Consider the following 19654-nt stretch of genomic DNA (forward strand, 5'->3'; position numbering starts at 1 on the left):
CTGAGACAGTGACATGATGACACTTGAACAGGTCTGACATCCACCCCACAGAGGCCAGTGCAACACGTGTCTGATGTGGGATCATAGACACGTCGTTCCTCAACCTGGCAACACTCTGCCGGCCCAGGGTGAGCTGGGTTTTTGTTTTTTGACTGGTAAGTAAAATCGTGTAATTTGTTTTCCTTCTCCTTCTCGTAGTAAAAGTTTAGGTGAGCAGATTTTCCGTCTTGGCTGGTAAATTTTTCTTGACAGCTTTTGCAAGCTGATGCTGGTGAGAAATTCACAGCGTAGTAGGATTGACAACAGAGGTAGCTGCCTCTTCTTCATTTTTCCTTTTCTTTCCCATTCTCCCCTTATTGCTGCCTTCATCTGTTCTTTTCCCTTGCTCTTTTCTCCCCTTCCTCCGTTCTCTCTCTCTGTTCCTTCTTTCTCCTATCCTGTTTCCCAGCCCTTTGTTTAGGCCAAGATGTAGGTCTCTAGAGCAGTGGTCTCCAAACTTTTTTGATCACGCACTCCTATCAGTAAAAAATTTTTGAGCATGCACCCCCAATATATATTTATTTATGTATAAATTATATACATGTACTACTATGCTAATACATTATGTACATTATAAAACATACAAAAAATAGAAATTAAAAAAAGGATGAGATAAAGATGAAATAAACAATATTTTAAAAATATTTTTATTTTATTTTATTAACGGTACAAAAAACCTTTTTGCTCTCAAAAAAAATTATTAATATTTTTAGTGAGCGCAATGTCATTGAATATGCTTCATTATTTCTGAAAATCTTGGTTTAATACTTTGTGATACAGCAATTTGAAGGTCTGGATTAGAGTTAGGGTGCGAGAGGGGGCTCAGGGTGAGGTGCAGGGTCTGAAAGGGAGTTAGGGTGTGGGAGGGTGCTCTGGGTTGGGGTGCGGGGTCTAGGAGGGAGTTAGGGTGCGGGAGGAGATCTCAGGGCTGAGGCAGACAGGAGGTGCAGAGCACTTACCTGGGGCAGCTCCTGTTTGGTGCAGGGGATGTGCAGGTGGCTCTGTGCAGCGCAGCACCGCCCCGATGGCCGTGATTCTGAGAGCCATGATTCTGGTAGCTGCCCCCCACCCCCAGCAGGCGGGGCTACGCAGAACACAGGGGCTTTAGGGGCTGCAGGGCCCTGGGCTAAGGAGGCCCCGAGGCCCTGGCCTGCAGCTCTAAAGCCCTTTTCGGAATGTGGCCCTGTGAGCACAGGCCAGAGGACTGAGGAGGAGCAGAAGCAGCCACGCAGCCAGCAGCCAGAGAGAAGTGGTACTTTTCCCTTCAAAGCCCCACTTCTTTCCAGCCGGCTTTGAAGGGGAAAGCGCTGCTTCTTTCCTGCCGCTGGCTGCGCAGCTGCCCCTGCTCCTCCACGGGCCAGAGGACTCAGCGCTGCATTCTGAAAGGGAGTTTAGGGCTGCAGGCCAGGGTCCCGGGGCCCCCTGAGCTCAGGGCCCTGCAGCCCCTAAAGCCCCTGTGTTCCAGGTGGCCCTGCCTGCGGGAGGGGCAGGGCAGCTTCCCCACTCACTGTTCCCTCCCCCCTCCAACTGCCCTTCTCCCCCCTGGCGGCACTCCTCCTGCCGCGCCCCCCAGTGGATTGTCTTGTGCACCCCCTGGGGTGCGTGCACCCCACTTTGTAGACCACTGATCTAGAGGGCAGCCTGCTCATATATGCATTTGAACAGAGCTGCTAATGACATTCCATCCAGCAGAGGGCAGTGTTTGGAAGACAGCCGAAGTATGCATAGCTGATTATTATTTAAATAGCTGTGCACGAAATAAGACTCATTGATATATTTGTAAACTAAGAACATTTAGGGTGATGTTTGTGGTGCATCGACAAAAGAAAATTGTGATGATTTAACTAGACAGTTCATTTTATTCACTATATTTGCTGCTGTGGAATAGCATTGTGCAACTGTGCATAACAATTTATTAATACTCCAGCATGTTTGGTAGAAGTAAATCCCCACTGGCATACTTTAATCCCTTTGGGTTAGATTTTCAAATGCTCAGCTCCTTCTGTGACACAGGGCAGGGACCATCTCTTTATTTTATGTTTATACAGGTTTCTAGCAAAATGAGGCTCTGGCCTGCAAGTGCAATCCTAATACAAATAATAAATAATTACTACAGAAACTGAGATCTTTTGAAAATCTAGCCCCAGTTATGAAGGCTAAGTCCTCTTGATAATTCTGGCTCATACCATTCCATTGGTCTATTCTGTGCACTGGTTTCATTGATATATATAATTTAAAAAAAAAATCTCCACACTGACGTGTCCGAGATGAGGGAATTGGGACATATTCTCTATTCCCAGACATTCTGTGACTCATTCATTTTTTTGCTATTGATATTGCAAAGAGGTTGCGGTCTTTATTTGGGGAAGTGTATTTCTTTTGATGAGCAGCTAAGTCATCAGTCATCCCTTTGCCTAGTACTCCTAGTTATTCAGAATTCTCTGACTGTATGTGCTTGTTCTAATGTTCTCCAAGCTAGGGTACGCTGCATCTCTTTCATTTTCTAATTCCATACAGAGTGCTTGGCCATTTGTACAGCAATGCCCAGATTGCTGCTGACACATAACAGCTCCTGCATTTGCTTGCAGGTGCATTTCCATACCAATGTGTAATTTATTGACAGTAACGGCAAGCACTGTTCAGAAACCTGCTTGACATGCTGCTGTAAACCTTGATTCTCACTTTGTGAAATAGCAAGTCTGGCACAGGGAGTGCTTCATTGTGCAAAATGCTGGGGCCCAATTTAGCAAAGCACTTAAGTGCATGCTCCACTTTAAGCATGTGAGTAATCCCTTTGGCTTGAATTTAAGCGTGTGCTTAAGTGCTTTGCTAAATTGGTGCTGAAGTGCTCAGCCCATCACAGAATGGAGCCCTTAGGAGTCCAACATGGACCTAGCTCTAAAAAGAAAATACATTTTCTCAGGCGTTTTTACAGCACCCCTGGAATGTTGCTGCTACCTCTGGCCTCATAGCAGAGAGTATGCCTTCTTGAGGAGACAGGAGTTGGCAGCTCCTCGCTTCTGATTCTGTGTTATATATTCTGTTGGGCCTTGAGACACTGGACCTGTAAATGAGGCCAGAGTACCTCTCACACTGCTTTTACCCTGGTGAAATGCCATGGACATTCTCTTGCATGAGAAGAGAATTGGGACTAGATTTTATTATTGATGATGTGATTACCATGCTAAGAAACCTTGAATTTTACCCTCACAAAAAAAAGGCCAAATATCTGTTCAGGGTATTCCTTTTATACTAATACACTTACAAGATAACTGGCCATGATGGGATTCATCAAACCAACCAACCAACCCTGGGAAAATGCCAGCAGTTACCCTGTTTGGAATATAGAGTGTTGTTAATCACCAAAGTGTACAGGTCAAAGGTCTGACTCCACAAAGTGCTGAGTATCCTCCACTCCCATTTACCTTAATGGGAGTGGAGGGTACCCTGGAGCTGTGAGGATCTGAGGAATTTGTACAACTTGTGGATTCTGGTTGACATTATGAGACTATTGAAAATTGCTGTATCGTGGAATTCACCAGGGCCAGTAGCATGTAACCTCACTGCACTGGGCACAATGGAGCGCAGTTGACTGCAATATCTGTACTCTGACCTAACAATGGGTAGTCTGTGAAGGTTGGCTGAAGCCTGAAGAACCAGTTTTCTCCCTCACCTTAACAGGGGCTGGTGTCTACAGTAGTGGAAAATCCCCAGAAGCAGAATAAATAAATCAGATGGTGGTGGTGGGATATATAAACACACATGGTCACAGCAAGCTTTGGGCCAGCACTGGAGGGGAAGAGCTAGGCATGCTGCCTTAGTGGGAGGGCTGGTTTAACTGTGGAACATCAGAGAGAGCAAGCTGACCTGGTGCGGAGGCCTCCATGACTGAGAAAACAATCCATGCACTAACATAGAAGAACCCTGGATGGCCCCACAGGACTCTGACCCCAGCCCAAAGAATACTATGGAATGGTGAGGAAACTGAGGCAGGGAAATGCATGTAGGGTTTATTATTTGTCTAGCTCTGTGTACAGCTTGTGCAATTAAGTACTGAGCAATGATGTCTTCGAATCCTGTGCAAAGTCTGTGTGTTGTGTTCCACCCACAACATACAGGGTGATCATACATCCCATTTTGGCCAGTACTGTCTTGGGCATACCAATTTTTTTCCCCAAAACAAGAGCAAACAGGACAAATACCCAGCTTTGACAAAAAAAGTGGGGTGTGCCCCACTAGTGACGTGTAGAGGAATATTGGGGGGTAGAGCGAACGGCAATGGTAGTGGGGCTTAGGTAAGCAGTGATGCCAGGCGGCTCGGGCCTGTGGGGGAGACCTAAGAGACCTAAGGCCAGCCCTGTGCCTGGGAGGGAGCTCCCAGGCGAGCGGCTTGGGCCAGCTCTGCACACGGGGTGGGATGGGGTGTGCTTCAGGAGAGCACTGTGTGGTGTCCCGTTTTCCTTTTAGAAAATATGATCACCCTAACATATCCCTGAAGATGCAGGATACCCACCTGGCTGGAGTTCTGGGAAAGGGTGTTAAGCTATGGAGGAAGTCTGAGGGGTCAGTCTAGTCCTAGAGTCTAGGCAGTTGGACTATGAAGACTCAGCTCTCAGAGCGGGGGTGCTAGACAGAGGTTCTGCACCCTGAGAGTGTCTAGAAGCCTCGAGACGTGCAATACCCAGCAGGGCTGCCCAGAGGATTCAGGAGGCCTGGGGTCTTGCCACCGAAGACCTGTCACTTCATCGGCGGGTCCTGGGGCAGAAGGACCCCCAGCCACCGAAGACCTGGAGTGGAAGAAGCTCTGGGGGCCAGGGCCCTGCAAGAGTTTTCTGGGACCCCCGGAGTGAGTGAACGACCCAGCTCCAGGGGCCCCGAAAAACTCTTGTGGGGGCCCCTATGGGGCCCGGGGCAAATTGCCCCACTCGCACCCCCCCCCCCCGGGCGGCCCTGATACTCAGACTCCGTTTACAGTCTAGAGGCTTAAAGCACAAAGTATCCAGCAGTTTGCTCCCTCACAGCAGTCTGGTGAGTATCCACGTAGAGGTATTCGACTCCCGCATTGGCCTTACTGGGAGCTGAGGGCACTCAGAACCTCTTGCAGTTGTCACTCAGCACCTCACAGAATTGGATATTTCCAGAAAGATTTCTTCAGTGAAGGTGAGGCAACCTCCTGTAATGCTCCAGAGAATAAACGGGCACCGGAGGAGAAAATGACAAGGCAGAATGACGGTGAAGTGGTGACAGATTTATTACAGAGAGGTGGTGTGAAGGGCTCTCGTTTGGGAGGATTAACTTGAAACTTTCATTACAGAAGAGAGTGATTTGCCACCCACAAGCACTCTTTATAACACTCACTTGCCCTGTCTTTTCTCCTGAAAACGTAAATGAGCCAGAATGCTTCAGGGTCAAGAGTCTGAGGGTATGTCTACATCTGCAATTTTGCAGCGCTGGTTGTTACAGCTGTATTAGTACAGCTGTATAGGGCCAGCACTGCAGAGTGGCCACACTTACAGCAACCAGCGCTGCAAGTGATGTTAGATGTGGCCACGCTGCAGCGCTGTTGGGAGTGGTGCATTGTGGGCGGCTATCCCACAGAGCACCTCGTCCCATATCGGCGCTGTGGCTTGTGGGAAGGGGAAGGAAGTGTGATTGTCTTTCCGCTTCCTGTTCCTGTTCCAACGCCCAGCGGTGCTTTGTTACACATGCGGAGCAGTGTGGCAGCATTGTGACTGTACAGCGCTTTTTCTGCGAATTTTTTTAAAAATGGATCCTCAGCAACTGACGACCTTATTGATGAATGTTGCCAGCACATCGCGCTTGGCAGTGGAGCTATTCCTTCACCTGCAAAAAGTGAGTGATAGTGAGAGTGACAGTGAGTCAGACGATGATATTGAATCGCCTCACTGTGAAGACAGTACATTGCTTGTGGCAGTAACAGACGTGCTCAGCTCCCTGGACCGGCGCGTTTGGGCTCAGGAAACCAGCACTCAGTGGTGGGATCAAATCGTCCTGCAATCCTGGGATGACGAGCAGTGGCTGCAGAACTTTCGGATGAGAAAAGCCACTTTCATGGCACTGTGTGCTGAGCTCGCCCCTACCCTGTGGCGCAGGGACACGAGATTTAGAGCTGCTCTGCCTGTGGAGAAACGGGTGGCTATTGCAATCTGGAAGCTGGCAACTCCAGACTGCTTCAGATCGGTGGCGAACCAGTTTGGAGTGGGGAAGTCTACCATTGGAATGGTGCTGATGCAAGTTTGCAGGGCCATTAATCGCACCCTGCTAAGAAGAACCGTGTGTCTTGGGAACGTGCAGGACATTGTAGTTGGCTTTGTGGAAATGGGGTTCCCTAACTGTGGAGGGGCAATAGATGGGACTCATATTCCTATTCTGTCACCACCCCACCTGGCATCAGAGTATGTTAATCGCAAGGGTTATTTCTCCGTGGTTCTGCAAGCGCTTGTGGATCACCGTGGGCGTTTCACTGACATTTACTCAGGATGGCCTGGAAAGGTGCACGATGCACGCATATTTCGGAACAGTGCCCTGTTCAGGATGCTGAGGGCCGGGACTTTTTTCCCAGACCGCAAGATCACAGTAGGGGACGTGGAAATGCCCACTGTGATCCTTGGAGACCCCGCTTACCCCTTAATGCCATGGCTCATGAAACCATATACAGGGAAGCTTGACAGGAGCAAGGACCGGTTCAACTACAGGCTGAGCTGGTGCAGAATGACTGTGGAGTGTGCTTTTGGCCGTTTGAAAGCTCGCTGGAGGTGTCTTTATGGGAAGCTAGATTTGATGGAAAGCAGCATCAGCGCTGTTATATCCGCGTGCCGCACCATCCATAATATTTGTGAAGGGAAGGGTGAAAGATTCAGTGAGGAATGGACCTCCGAGGTTAGATGCCTGGAGAATGAGTTTGCTCAGCCAGAGAGCAGGGCTAATAGGGAGGCCCAGGAAAGGGCTTCAAGGATTAGGGATGCTTTAAGGGAGCAATTTGATGCTGAGAGCCAGCAGTAATGTTTGATGCATTTGATGTGCTTTGCTCTACCTCATTGTGTATTATTTACCACTTCCAGCAGCAATAAAACGTAGTGAAAGAAATAGAAAAACTTTATTCAACATACAGTACAAAACATGCAAGGGGGTAGGGGTGGTTGACAGTACATTTACAGGTTTTACTATGTCCTATTTTGATCAATATTCACTGTCTGTTGCACTTCAGCATTACTATGCTGCAGAATGATGGGGGTGGAGTGAACAGGGTAAGAATTATAGTTATCAGGGCTAGTAGGTGATCTTATAGGTGTTGGGGGCAGCTGGGGATAATAAGGAACTGGCTGCTGGAGAAAGTTGTTTTGTGAATATACAGGGTGACAAGAAAGAGGGCTTTGGGAGGGCTGTGGGTTAGCACGGTACATATTTGTCTGCATGGCTACAAGAGACTCGAAAGACTCAGTTTGGCGAGACAGGAGGCTTATCATCTGCTTTGTTGTTTTTTTTGCAGACAATTCCTTTCTCCTGCTTTCTGTTTGCCTACACAATTCCTTTCTCCTGCTTTCTGTTTGCCTCCATTCATGTACAGTCTTTCTCCACTCCTGTACACTGCTTCTCCATTCCTCTGTCTTCCTACTTTCCCTGTTGTAGTGGCTCAGAACAGACTTGATCAATTCCTCTTTTGATTTCCTAGGATTGCGTCTCAAGTTCTGCAACCTACGTGAGGGCGGTGATACAGCTGCAGTAGTCAAGGTCCCTAGAAAACAGAGAGATAGAAACATGTAATACACAGAGGCATCATTGTTTATTATCAAATTTTGAAGGACTTTTGAGACTTAGGTAGCATCCTTCTCACATACCTCACATAACACAGAGAGGGCAAGCAAGCTAAGTCATGGCGAGCAATGGGGTGAGTGTTTTTAGCAAAAATTACCCCTTGGGAGTGGGAATTGACCACTGTGTCACTGGGGTTTATCAGCAGTGGGTACAGGGGGTAGCTGGTGTCCTGAAGAAGGGACAGTAGTGAACAGGAAGGTGGTGAGCTACGTGCTTGGGGGGTTGGGGTTTTTTTTGGTCCGCTTTCAACCCGTCCTGATACTGGGGGGGGGGGGTGGAAATGTGGTGCTGGATGCCTGCACACCATGTGGCTGCCTCCGTGCTGGGAGGGTGGCTGGGGAACACAGCAGCACACCGCGGGGCTCGATGCCTGCTTGGGGGGGGGGGGGGGAACACCAGAGCAAACCGCGGGGAAGGATACCTGCTTGGAGGGGGGGTTCGGGGGACACCAGAGCAAACCGCGGGGCTGGATGCCTGCTTGGAGGGTGGCTGGGGAACACGGCAGCACACCGCGGGGCTGGATGCCTGCTTGGGAAAGGGGGGGGAACACGGCAGCACACCGCGGGGCTGGATGCCTGCTTGGGTGGGGGGGGAAAACCAGAGCAAACCGCGGGGAAGGATACCTGCTTGGAGGGGGGGTTCGGGGGACACCAGAGCAAACCGCGGGGCTGGATGCCTGCTTGGAGGGTGGCTGGGGAACACGGCAGCACACCGCGGGGCTGGATGCCTGCTTGGGAAAGGGGGGGGAACACGGCAGCACACCGCGGGGCTGGATGCCTGCTTGGGTGGGGGGGGAAAACCAGAGCAAACCGCGGGGAAGGATACCTGCTTGGAGAGGGGGTTCGGGGGACACCAGAGCAAACCGCGGGGAAGGATACCTGCTTGGAGGGGGGGTGGGGAACACGGCAGCACACCGCGGGGCTGGATGCCTGCTTGGAGGGGGGGTGGGGAACACGGCAGCACACCGTGGGGCTGGATGCCTGCTTGGAGGGGGGGTGGGGAAAACCAGAGCAAACCGCGGGGAAGGATACCTGCTTGGAGAGGGGGTTCGGGGGACACCAGAGCAAACCGCGGGGAAGGATACCTGCTTGGAGGGTGGCTGGGGAACATGGCAGCACACCGCGGGGCTGGATGCCTGCTTGGAGGGTGGCTGGGGAACACGGCAGCACACTGCGGGGCTGGATGCCTGCTTGGAGGGGGAGTGGGGATCACCAGAGCAAACCGCGGGGAAGGATACCTGCTTGGAGAGGGGGTTCGGGGGACACCAGAGCAAACCGCGGGGCTGGATGCCTGCTTGGAGGGTGGCTGGGGAACACGGCAGCACACCGCGGGGCTGGATGCCTGCTTGGAGGGGGGGGTGGGGAACACGGCAGCACACCGTGGGGCTGGATGCCTGCTTGGAGGGGGGGTGGGGAAAACCAGAGCAAACCGCGGGGAAGGATACCTGCTTGGAGAGGGGGTTCGGGGGACACCAGAGCAAACCGCGGGGAAGGATACCTGCTTGGAGGGTGGCTGGGGAACACGGCAGCACACCGCGGGGCTGGATGCCTGCTTGGAGGGTGGCTGGGGAACACGGCAGCACACTGCGGGGCTGGATGCCTGCTTGGAGGGGGAGTGGGGGATCACCAGAGCAAACCGCGGGGAAGGATACCTGCTTGGAGAGGGGGTTCGGGGGACACCAGAGCAAACCGCGGGGCTGGATGCCTGCTTGGAGGGTGGCTGGGGAACACGGCAGCACACCGCGGGGCTGGATGCCTGCTTGGAGGGGGGGGTGCGGAAAACCAGAGCAAACCGCGGGGAAGGATAGCTGCTTGGAGAGGGGGTTCGGGGGACACCAGAGCAAACCGCGGGGAAGGATAGATCAAATCAATGGGCTATTCCACGTTTAGGCATGCATGCAGGCAGCCATAACCAAAATCCTCCTCTCCCAAAACATTGAAATCTACTTACCACGAGCACGATCCTCAGCTTCCTCCTCACCGTAAGCTTCCAGCTGCTGCGACTGGCTAGCCTCCTCCGGGCTGGAGAAGAGATCCTGGCTGCATGTGTCCTGGGACTCCGGGGTGTCTCCCTCCACGCCAGTAGCCTCACTGTCTCCGTCCTCTACACCATCCCCCACTTCTCCCTGCTCTGAACTCTCCATCGTGCTCCTAGGACTCGCGGTGGGGTCACACCCAAGTATGGCATCCAGCTCCTTGTAAAACCTGCAGGTTGTGGGGGCAGCTCCTGAGCGGCGATTTCCCTCACGGGCTTTGCAGTACGCACTCCTCAGCTGCTTAATTTTTACCCTGCACTGCAAGGCGTCCCGTTCATGGCCCCTTCTCATCAAGGACTGCGATATCTGACCATAAGTATCATAATTTCTCCTTCTGGAGTGCAGCTGTGTTTGCACAGCCTCTTCTCCCCACACACTAATGAGGTCCTGCAGCTCTGCATTGGTCCATGCTGGGGCTCGTTTGGTGCGTGGAGGCATGGTCGCTGAGTGATTGATAGATTAATTGCACTCCACACCTGGCTGAGCAAACAGGAAGGGGATTTTTAAATTTCCCGGGGCATTTAAAGGAGGGGTCAGGTGAGCACAGGGCAGTGGAGTTTGCTTGATTACCAGAGAGGCTTCCTCAGGTATGCTGGGATACCTGCTTATTCCACGGAGGTCAACAAAAACGCTGGTGAGTATCTACACCTGATGACCAGCGCTGGTGATCCAGCGCTGGATCCTCTACACCCGAGGTTCGACCGGGTGTACGGCCAGCTCTGCAAACAGGGAGTTGCAGCGCTGGTAATGCCCTGCAGGTTTGTACACCTCTTAAGTTGCAGCGCTGTAACCCCCTCACCAGCGCTGCAACTTTGTGGTGTAGACAAGGCCTTCGTTCAATGTCTAAGGCTTGGTGGGGCATGGGTTTTTACACTAAGTTTCTATTTAGGGTTAATTAAATGACAGAACTGCTTGAATTATTGTCATTATTATTATGAATTTGAAATCTGTTGGATGAAAAGACTAAATAAGACCTATCCATACACACCCCCTGCAGTGGCTGTTAAGTGGTCTTATTGGCTGATCCTCACTGAATGCTCCAGAGGAAGGTGTAAATCACCCAAGGCAAAATCAACCCCAAATTTGACAGTCGGTTTAACCCTGAGCACATGAAGACAAATGTCTCACGTCATGTCCATCAACAGAGGTAGATTGTTTTAGGGGTAGAAGCCCTGCTCCTTACTCCACACCTCTAGTTCCCAGCCTCCTTTGGCGGGGATAACCTGGCAGCCACATCCCTGATAGATCAAAACCCTTCAGCATGTACTTCAGTTTAAGCATTGAAGTCAATGGCATTATTTTACATGTTTAAAGTTAAGCACATACCTAAGTGTTTTGCTGGTTCAGGGCCTAAAAGGCTGATCTGGCAAAGTATTGAGTCCTGCACTTCCCACTCAAATTCATAAGGGCAAAACTCTCCTTAACTTCAATGGGATCACGATTTTACTGTAAGTAAAGAAGGCACTCATCACTATATAGTCACACTGGCTGCTGCTGGGGCAGTCTTGGGCCACTGCCCTCATCCCCCCAGCAGCAGCAGAGTTTGGGTGTGAGAGGGGGCAGGGGGTTGGGGCACAGGATGGGGTGAAGTGGGCTGTGGGTAGCACTTTCTTCGAGGGCTCTCTGGAAGTGGTGATATCCCCCTCGCTCAGCTGCTAGGCGGAGGTATGGCCAAGCAGTTCTTCATCCTGCTTCCTCTCAGAGTTCTGGCTTCGCAGCTCCCATTGGCTGGGATTTGCAGCCAGTGGGAGCTGCAGGGGTGGTACCTGCAGGCAGAGGCGGCTACACCTCCACCTAGGAACTGAGTGAGGGGGATATTGCAGTTTCCAGGGGCTCCCTCAGGTAAGTGCCACCCAGAACCCTCCTCTCCCTGCCCGAACTCCCTCCCACACCAGGTAGGGAGCCTGTCAGCCCCACTAACCCATTCAATCCAGCATGCTGCTGCCTGCCTCCCCGTCCCCAACACCCAGGCCACCCTACTCCAGTTTCCCCTTCACCTTTCCCCTGTGGAGAAAAGGAGTGGTTTTTGTTTAAAAAAAAACCTTTAGCGGTGACAAAATTTCAACCAGCTCCACTTATAACCCTTCCCGTTTATAATAGTTTTCTGTCCATGTATAACCTCATTTTAAGGGGCTTGCCTAACTTTAACTTTGTTTTATGTTCTTAAAATGAAAATTAAATAAGTTGATACAGAAAACTATATAAACTGGTTCACCATCTTCAGGACAAATAGGGTTAGTTTGTTTGATAAATCCACTCTGTTCTATCTAACATTGGCCCCAGCTGAGCACCTCACAATCTTGAAAGTGTTTATTCTCACAATACTGCTTGGGTGAAGTTGGTATTATCCCCATTTTATAGATGAGAAACTGAGATGCAGAGACTAAGTGACTTGCTTGAGATCACACAGGAAGTCTGGGACAGAGCCAGGAATGGAACCTAGCTCTCCTAAGTACCACACTAGTGATCTAACCACTGGTCCAGCTTCACCAGATTATCAATGGATAAGCATGGAGCAGAAGAGTATCTACAGAAAGCAGGCAAGATCCTCACACAATGAAGCCCATCCATGGGTTCCTTAGACTGCTGATTTTTCTGTGATCCAAAATTTCCAGTGGATGATATTTTCCTCCAAAAATATTTCTTTTGCTGAAATATTTTTCTTTACTTTTACTGATATATTGGCAAGTTTACAATGAGATTTCTCAGAAAGAGAGAAAAAAGGGCCAAGATAGCTGAACTGCAAACAGATAACATTTGAAATTCACCCAGTGCTGTGTTAGCAGACAGAGTTCTAAGTTCTATTTCTATCTACTGAAAAAAAATTTGCATAATGGGTAGGAAATTATGAAACACAATGCTAAGTATCCTAGGAATTCTAACTTAATCTTTGCTCATAAGCCCTCCCTGCTACCTCCTTTCTTGATCACTGTGAACATCACCACCATCCTGCCTGTCACTCAGGCCTGTAATCTGGGTGTCATCCTTGACTCAGACCTTTTTCTAGATCCTCACATATGCTATGTCTAAATCTTAGAGAGATTATGCAGAAATGATCTTAGAGATATGGCTTTTCCGATCCATCCCCATAGCTAAAACTCTAGTCCTGGCTCTCATCATTGTATATCTCACTGCAACAGCCTTTTCTCTGGTCTTGCCAAATGCAATCTTGCCCCACTCCTATCCATTCAGAATGCTGCTGCAACAATAATTTTCCTGTCATTTTTTCATTCCTCTCTTTGCACCCCTCCACTGGCTTCCCCTTCTCTACTGCATCAATATAAGCTGCTTGCGTCTACTTTCAAGGCCCTTCCATATGTACCTCCACCCTACCCATCATCTCTCATTCACTATCCAAAACCTGGATCCCACCTCTGATCAGCTCAGGATGCAGGGCCGGCTTTAGGCCTATTCCACCAATTCCCCCGAATCAGGTCCCACGCCTAAGAGAATCCCTTCCTTGGCTAGAGGCGCCTTTTTAATTTTTACTCACGTGGCGGTGCTCCGGGTCTTCAGTGGCACTTCGGTGGTGGGTCCTTCACTCGCTCTGGGTCTTCGGCGGCACTTCGGCGGCAGGTCCTTCAGTGCTGCCAAAGACCTGGAGCGAGTGCCGCCGAAGTGCCATCGAAGACTCAGAGCACTGCCTGGTGAGTACAAACCCCATGTGTTTTTTTTACATTTCTTTTTTAGTGATCCTGCCGGGGCCCCATCAAAACTGTTCAAATTGGGCCCCGTGCTTCCTAAAGCCGGCCCTGTCAGGATGTTAGCCTACATCACCCTCTTGTTAAATTTTCAAACAAGTATTGTTGTGCTTTCTTCCTTGCTGCTCCCTCATGCTTAGAAGGAGCTCCACATAAATATCAGCAAAGCTCTCTCATTGTCCTCCTTCAATCCCTTCTCTTTTGCTGTGACACCTACAAAAAACCTGACAGTGGTTAGGCTGCTGGTACACTAAACCTCTACCCATCATGCTGACTAATAGCATCTCATGGTTTCTTTATACTACCCTGCTGGTCTGTCTGTATCCATCTGTTGTCTCTTGTCTTAAACTTGAATTGTAAACTCTTTGGGGGCAAAGGCCATATTTTAATTTTATTTATGCAGTGCCTATGCAGTATGGGGTCCAGGTATATGACCAAGGCTATGATGATACTACTAATAAATAAATTTTTGAAGCATCTGCTAGCACAAGACATTGTTGCCTTCAATTCTTCCATTTCTCCCTTTAATCCTGTAGGATATCATTCCAGAGGCAAAACAATTACAATTTATGCACTTAAGGAGGTTCAAGAGGCACAGGAACAAAATAAATTCTATGGAACTGAGAGTGTTTCTCCTTGTCTCAGACATGTTACCAGTTTTTTGTAGCAAGGCAACACTTTAGTAAGGATTGAGGAATGGAAGAATGGTACTGCAATGCAAAAGTGATAAGAGACACATCAACAGTAGTTCATGCTTGAAACAATGACAGCCAGACTCTCCTAGGCTGTCTGAGTCTAGGGTACAGGAGGCTCAGGCCCACCCTGTGTTCTGAGGGAGGAGTCACAGAAACAGGACAAAAGTGATTTCTTGGGACAACAAATGAAAAAACAGGGACGGGTACTAGATGGTGGTGCTGAGCAGAGAACTCCAGACAGTTCCTAAAGCTCTGTGAAGGAATTCTGGGAATCAGTGGTCACTGCATAAATGAACTCAGCTTGAACTTGTGAAATAATGAGAGAATGGAAGTATGCCACACATCGAGCTTCCTTTTCCTGGACTGCTGGATACCCACCCTGGCCAGCACCAAAAGGAGATCGATGAGGAGGTCTCATGACTTCATGGGGCCATCAACGGGGTGTGCAAGGATGAAGAGATGTGAATAAGTGCAGCCACAAGCTCAGAGAGAAAGGCAGAGTACAAAGGTGTTTTTTTACCTTCTTGCGCACATGGAAAACTACACATGGGATGTGCAGCTCCATGTGCTGGGCAAGTGTCACAGGGTGCACCCAGCTGTAGGCCAAGCGGTCTCAGTTTCTGGTGACCAGCCTGACCATCTGCAACAAGATGGGGGGAAAAATCAGCTCTATTCTATCCTATATGGTATTATCCTTATTTTAGAGATGGGGAACTGGGCAGAGACAACATGACTTGTCTAAAATCCCACAGGGCCTAGGTAGAACACGGATCTGCCAAATTGCCAGCTAGTTACCTAACCATTGGACCAACCTTCCTCTCACAATGGGCAAGTAGGTAGCGGAAAATAAACTACAGAAGGAAGACAAAATTCTCACACATAGAGATCCTTTCATGAGTTCCTTAGGCTTGTAGCTTATAGGTACAGGTATTTACGACGTGAGGCATAGGTATAAATTAAGGCAATAATGCAATGAGTCTACAAGCCTCAAGGCCTGTAAGACAATAGCTTAGTTGAACTACTTCAGGCATAAGCCCCAGAAAGCCTTAAGTATAGGCAGCTACCCAACAGTAACACTAGATCATAAGGTATCACAAAATAGAACGCTGTAATGAATAAACTGCTGACAAGTAACCACAAAATACTAGTTTATACCAGCTTGGGATATTTTAAGTTAGGGACATCAGCAGATGTCTGACCACAAGAATGTCATGGTAACTAATTGACGTCTATGCTAATAATCTTGAGGAAAAGGATTAATAACCTATGGGAGAAGGGCATCCCAACATTAGTAGGATGAGGAACTACAAATCAGGGAAAAGGGCTGAAACCCCTACTAAATATGCATTAAGCATAGTGGTGTCAGTATAACACATTATAAAAGTTGTATCTTGGCTAGCATGCCTCAGGTAATGACAGGATGATGACTGGTGAGGGGAAAGATGTTAACTAACACTTCAGGGTATTTTGCAAGGGATGGTGTAAGTATATGGATGCTTAGCTCATTCTGTATTATATCTCCCTACCTTGCTGGGTTGGAGTGTTTGTGAATTTGCTACCAGTATTAATAAAACTATCATAAATATAGAGTGTAATTTCCTAAGTGTGAGTGTTGCAACCATGCACAACAGGTATCCCAACTAAACAGTAATGCTACTGCCGTGGGCTTCTTTGTTGTCCCTTCCCTCCAGGATTTTAAATGTAATTGTATTATGGTTGCTATTACCAAGCCGTTCAACTCTATACACCTCTTGGACCAGAACCTGTGCTCCACTTAGGACTAAAACAAGAATTGCCTCTCCTCTTGTGGATTCCAGGACTAGCTTCTCCAAGATGCAGTCACTTATGGTGTCAAGAAACTCTGTCTGCATCCTGTCCTGAGGTTACATGTACCCAGCCAATATGGGGATAGTTGAAATCCCTCATTATTATTGAGTTTTCTATTTTATAACCTGTCTCATCTCTCAGAGTATTCACAGTCACCATCCTGGTCAGATGGTCAGTAGTATATATCTACTCCTATATCCTTATTCAAGCATGGAATTCCTATCCATAGATATTCTATGGTACACTTTAGCAATGTCTGCACTACCACTTATGTTGGTATAACTTATGTCGCTCAGGGGTGTGAATAAGTCACCCTCAAGTGACATAAGTTACACCAACCTAAGCACTGGTATGGACAGCACTATGTTGATGGGAGAGCTTCTTGCGCCGACATAGCTACTGCTGCTCATTGGGGGTGAATTAATTAAGCCGATAGGAGAGTTCATTCCTTTCAGCTTACAGCAGCTACATTAGAGAGCTGCACCACTGTATGCTCACTAGTGTAGCCATAGCCTTTGATTGATTTAAGATTTTTACTACAGTTGACTCTATGCTTTCTTCCACATATAGTGCCACTCACTCAACCAGCATAATCTACTCTGTCGTTCCTATATATTTTGTACCCTGGTATTATCAAGTCCCATAATCACCATTCCGCCACATTTCTGTAATGCCTATTATATCAGTATCCTCATTTAATACCAGGCACTCAAATTCATCTGTCTTAGTATTTCAATTTCTAGCATTTGTACAGAGAAACAAAATTTGTCACTTCACATTATGTGATGTAACTGAATGGGACTCTTTTTCATTTGACTGTTTCTCATCAGTTCTTACCTGTACTTGATCATCTTCCATCCTCTCCTTCTTTCTAGGATATAGAGAATCCCCATTAATAGATCCTCCTCACCTGTTGGTTTTCCCCAAGCCCTTAGTTTAAAAACTCCTCTACAACCTTTTACATTTTATATGCCAGAAATCTGGTTCCATTTTAGTTTAGATGGACCCCTTCCTTCCTATATAGGCTCCTGCTTCCATTAAACTTCCCCTGTTCCTAATAAATCTAAACTCCTCCTCCCTACACCATTGTCTCATCCATGCATTGAGACCCTGCAGTTCTGCCTGTCTAAATGGCTCTGCCCGTGGAACTGGAAGCATTTCAGACAATGCCACAATGACGGTCCTGGATTTCACTTTCTTACCTGGCAGCCTAAATTTGGCCTCCAGGACCTTTCTCCTACCTTTCTCTATTTCATTGGTATCTATATGTACTACAACCATCAGCTCCTCCCCAGCACCACTCAAAAACCTGCCTAGATGTCTCAAGAGATCTGCAACCTTTGTATCTGCCAGGCAATTAATTATGCGGTTCACCCAGTCATCACAAACCTAGCTATCTATATTTATAATGATCAAATCCCCCCTTACCATTAACTGTCTCTTCCTAGTGACGAGGGTTCCCTCCCTTGGAGAAGTATCCTCAGTGTAAGAGGATACCGTGACATCATCTGGAGGGATGGTCCCAACTATGGGATCATTTCCCTCCACTCCACTCTGATGTTCTCCTTCCCCAAGATTTTTATCCTCCTCAACAGCAGAGAGGGTATCAGATTGGGGGTGGGACCACGCTACTGTGTCCTGGAAAGTCTCATCTATACACTTCTCTGTCTCCCTTAGGTCCTCCAGTTCAGCCACTCTGGTCTCCACAGCCTGTACTTAGTCTCTGAGGACCATGACCTCCTTGCACAAATGCACATGTATGACACTTGCCCATAAGGCAGATAATCATACATGTAGCATTCAGTGTAATAAACTGGATAGTCCTCACTCTGTTGCTGGACTTCTGCCTGCAATCTTTTTACTCCTGCAGCTTTTTTGTTGGGTTTTGTTTCTCTGTTTTGTTTGTTCAGGGGGAGTGGTGTTTATTTCCCTAAATTTACAGACTGTTAATTAGATGTATCTAGCTCTCCCACTCCCTTGCAAAACTCTCTTAGCTGCTCCTGTTTGCTAGCTCCTCTGGTCGCTTAGCAGCTGGCTTTTCAAATTACTGTTCTCCCTGAGTGGCCCCGCCTCCTGGTTAAGGGTTAATCAGTGTTAAAGGGCTTACAAATCAAAGCCTTATTAAGAAGCTCTCAGCCTTACCTTACTGGTCATGGAGCTGGGAGGCAGGGGTTGGGAGTGGGGAGGATGTTGCACATATGATAATGGCAAGGTTGGGGCAAAGGTCAGGGGCTACTAAGAGCAGGAAGATATTAAAAGAGAACATGAGTGCAAGGAGTGGGGATGAAGGGTGTGGTGGAGGTGTGAGCTAGAGGTAGACCTTGTGTGTATATAGAGGGTAGAAGGTAAGGGCAGATGGAACAAAGGAAGGGAAGGTTCCAGTGAGGAAGATGGCTTTGAGGTCCAGAAGAGAGCTGCATGTGAGGAAGGCAATGTACTAACAGGTGGAAGTGCAGAAAGATGACATGAAGAAGAGCTCAGTTAAAAGCAGCCATGGTTTAATGGCAACAGATAAATGAGCATGACAGTGGAAAAGTGAGACTAATGGCAATCAATTCAATGAACAATTCAAATAACAATGAAATCCTTGCCTAGCTTAAACACAAAAAAGAAGCTTACGAGAAGTGGAAGATCGGACAAATGACCAGGGAGGAGTATACAAATATTGCTCAGGCATGCAGGAGTGAAATCAGGAAGGCCAAATCACACTTGGAGTTGCAGCTAGCAAGAGATGTTAAGAGTAACAAGAAGGGTTTCTTCAGGTATGTTAGCAACAAGAAGAAAGTCAAGGAAAGTGTGGGCCCCTTACTGAACGAGGGAGGCAACCTAGTGACAGAGGATGTGGAAAACGCTCATGTACTCAGTGCTTTTTATGCCTCTGTCTTCACAAACAAAGTCAGCTCCCAGACTACTGCACTAGGCAGCAGAGCATGGGGAGGAGGTGACCAGCCCTCTGTGGAGAAAGAAGTGGTTCAGGACTATTTAAAAAGCTGGACGAGCAGAAGTCCGTGGGGCTGGATACGCTGCATCTGAGGGTGCTAAAGGAGTTGGCAGATGTGATTGTAGAGCCACTGGCCATTATCTTTGAAAACTCATGGCGATTGGGGGAGGTCCCAGATGACTGGAAAAAGACTAAAGTAGTGCCCATCTTTAAAGAAGGACGAGGATCCAGGGAACTACAGGCCAGTCACCTCAGTCCCTGGAAAAATCATGGAGCAGGTCCTCAAGGAATCAATTCTGAAGCACTTAGAGGAGAGGAAAGTGATCACGAACAGTCAGCATGGATTCACCAAGGGCAAGTCATGCCTGATTAACCTAATAGCCTTCTATGAGATAACCGGTTCTGTGGATGAGGGGAAAGCAGTGGACGTGTTATTCCTTGACTTTAGCAAAGCTTTTGATGCGGTCTCCCACAGTATTCTTGCTAGGAAGTTAAAGAAGTATTGGCTGGATGAATGGACTATAAGGTAGATAGAAAGCTGGTTAGATCCTCGGGCTCAATAGGTAGTGATCAATGGCTC

At 48.3% G+C, this 19654-nt stretch overlaps 1 protein-coding gene and 2 long non-coding RNA genes across 3 annotated transcripts; 1 reads left to right on the forward strand and 2 right to left on the reverse strand.

Moving 5' to 3' along the window:
* Positions 1–7155: 7155 nt before the first annotated feature.
* LOC127036977 (zinc finger and SCAN domain-containing protein 29-like) lies at positions 7156–10389 on the reverse strand. Its single transcript, XM_050928266.1, has 2 exons — positions 9826–10389; positions 7156–7795 (listed from the first exon to the last, which is right to left on the reverse strand). Exons 1-2 carry the CDS (start codon positions 10346–10348, stop codon positions 7224–7226), a joined length of 1095 nt encoding a protein of 364 aa, XP_050784223.1. The 5' UTR covers positions 10349–10389; the 3' UTR covers positions 7156–7223.
* Positions 8665–9571, reverse strand: LOC127037105 (uncharacterized). The gene is made up of 3 exons (XR_007770277.1): positions 9527–9571; positions 9320–9372; positions 8665–8959 (listed from the first exon to the last, which is right to left on the reverse strand). It is a non-coding gene; the product is annotated as an uncharacterized LOC127037105 (long non-coding RNA).
* On the forward strand, positions 8896–9336 carry LOC127037112 (uncharacterized). Its single transcript, XR_007770280.1, has 3 exons — positions 8896–8970; positions 9125–9232; positions 9279–9336. It is a non-coding gene; the product is annotated as an uncharacterized LOC127037112 (long non-coding RNA).
* Positions 10390–19654: the final 9265 nt, after the last annotated feature.

This window comes from Gopherus flavomarginatus, chromosome 1 (assembly GCF_025201925.1).
Source record: "Gopherus flavomarginatus isolate rGopFla2 chromosome 1, rGopFla2.mat.asm, whole genome shotgun sequence".
Taxonomy (NCBI): Eukaryota; Metazoa; Chordata; order Testudines; family Testudinidae; genus Gopherus; species Gopherus flavomarginatus.

Excerpts from the sequence above, each read along its gene's own strand:
- LOC127036977 (XM_050928266.1), bottom strand. The coding sequence starts at position 10,348 with ATGCCTCCACGCACCAAACGAGCCCCAGCATGGACCAATGCAGAGCTG. Across the intron at positions 7,796-9,825 it reads AGCTGAGGATCGTGCTCGTG|GGACCTTGACTACTGCAGCT; the intron begins GTAAGTAGATTT and ends TCTGTTTTCTAG.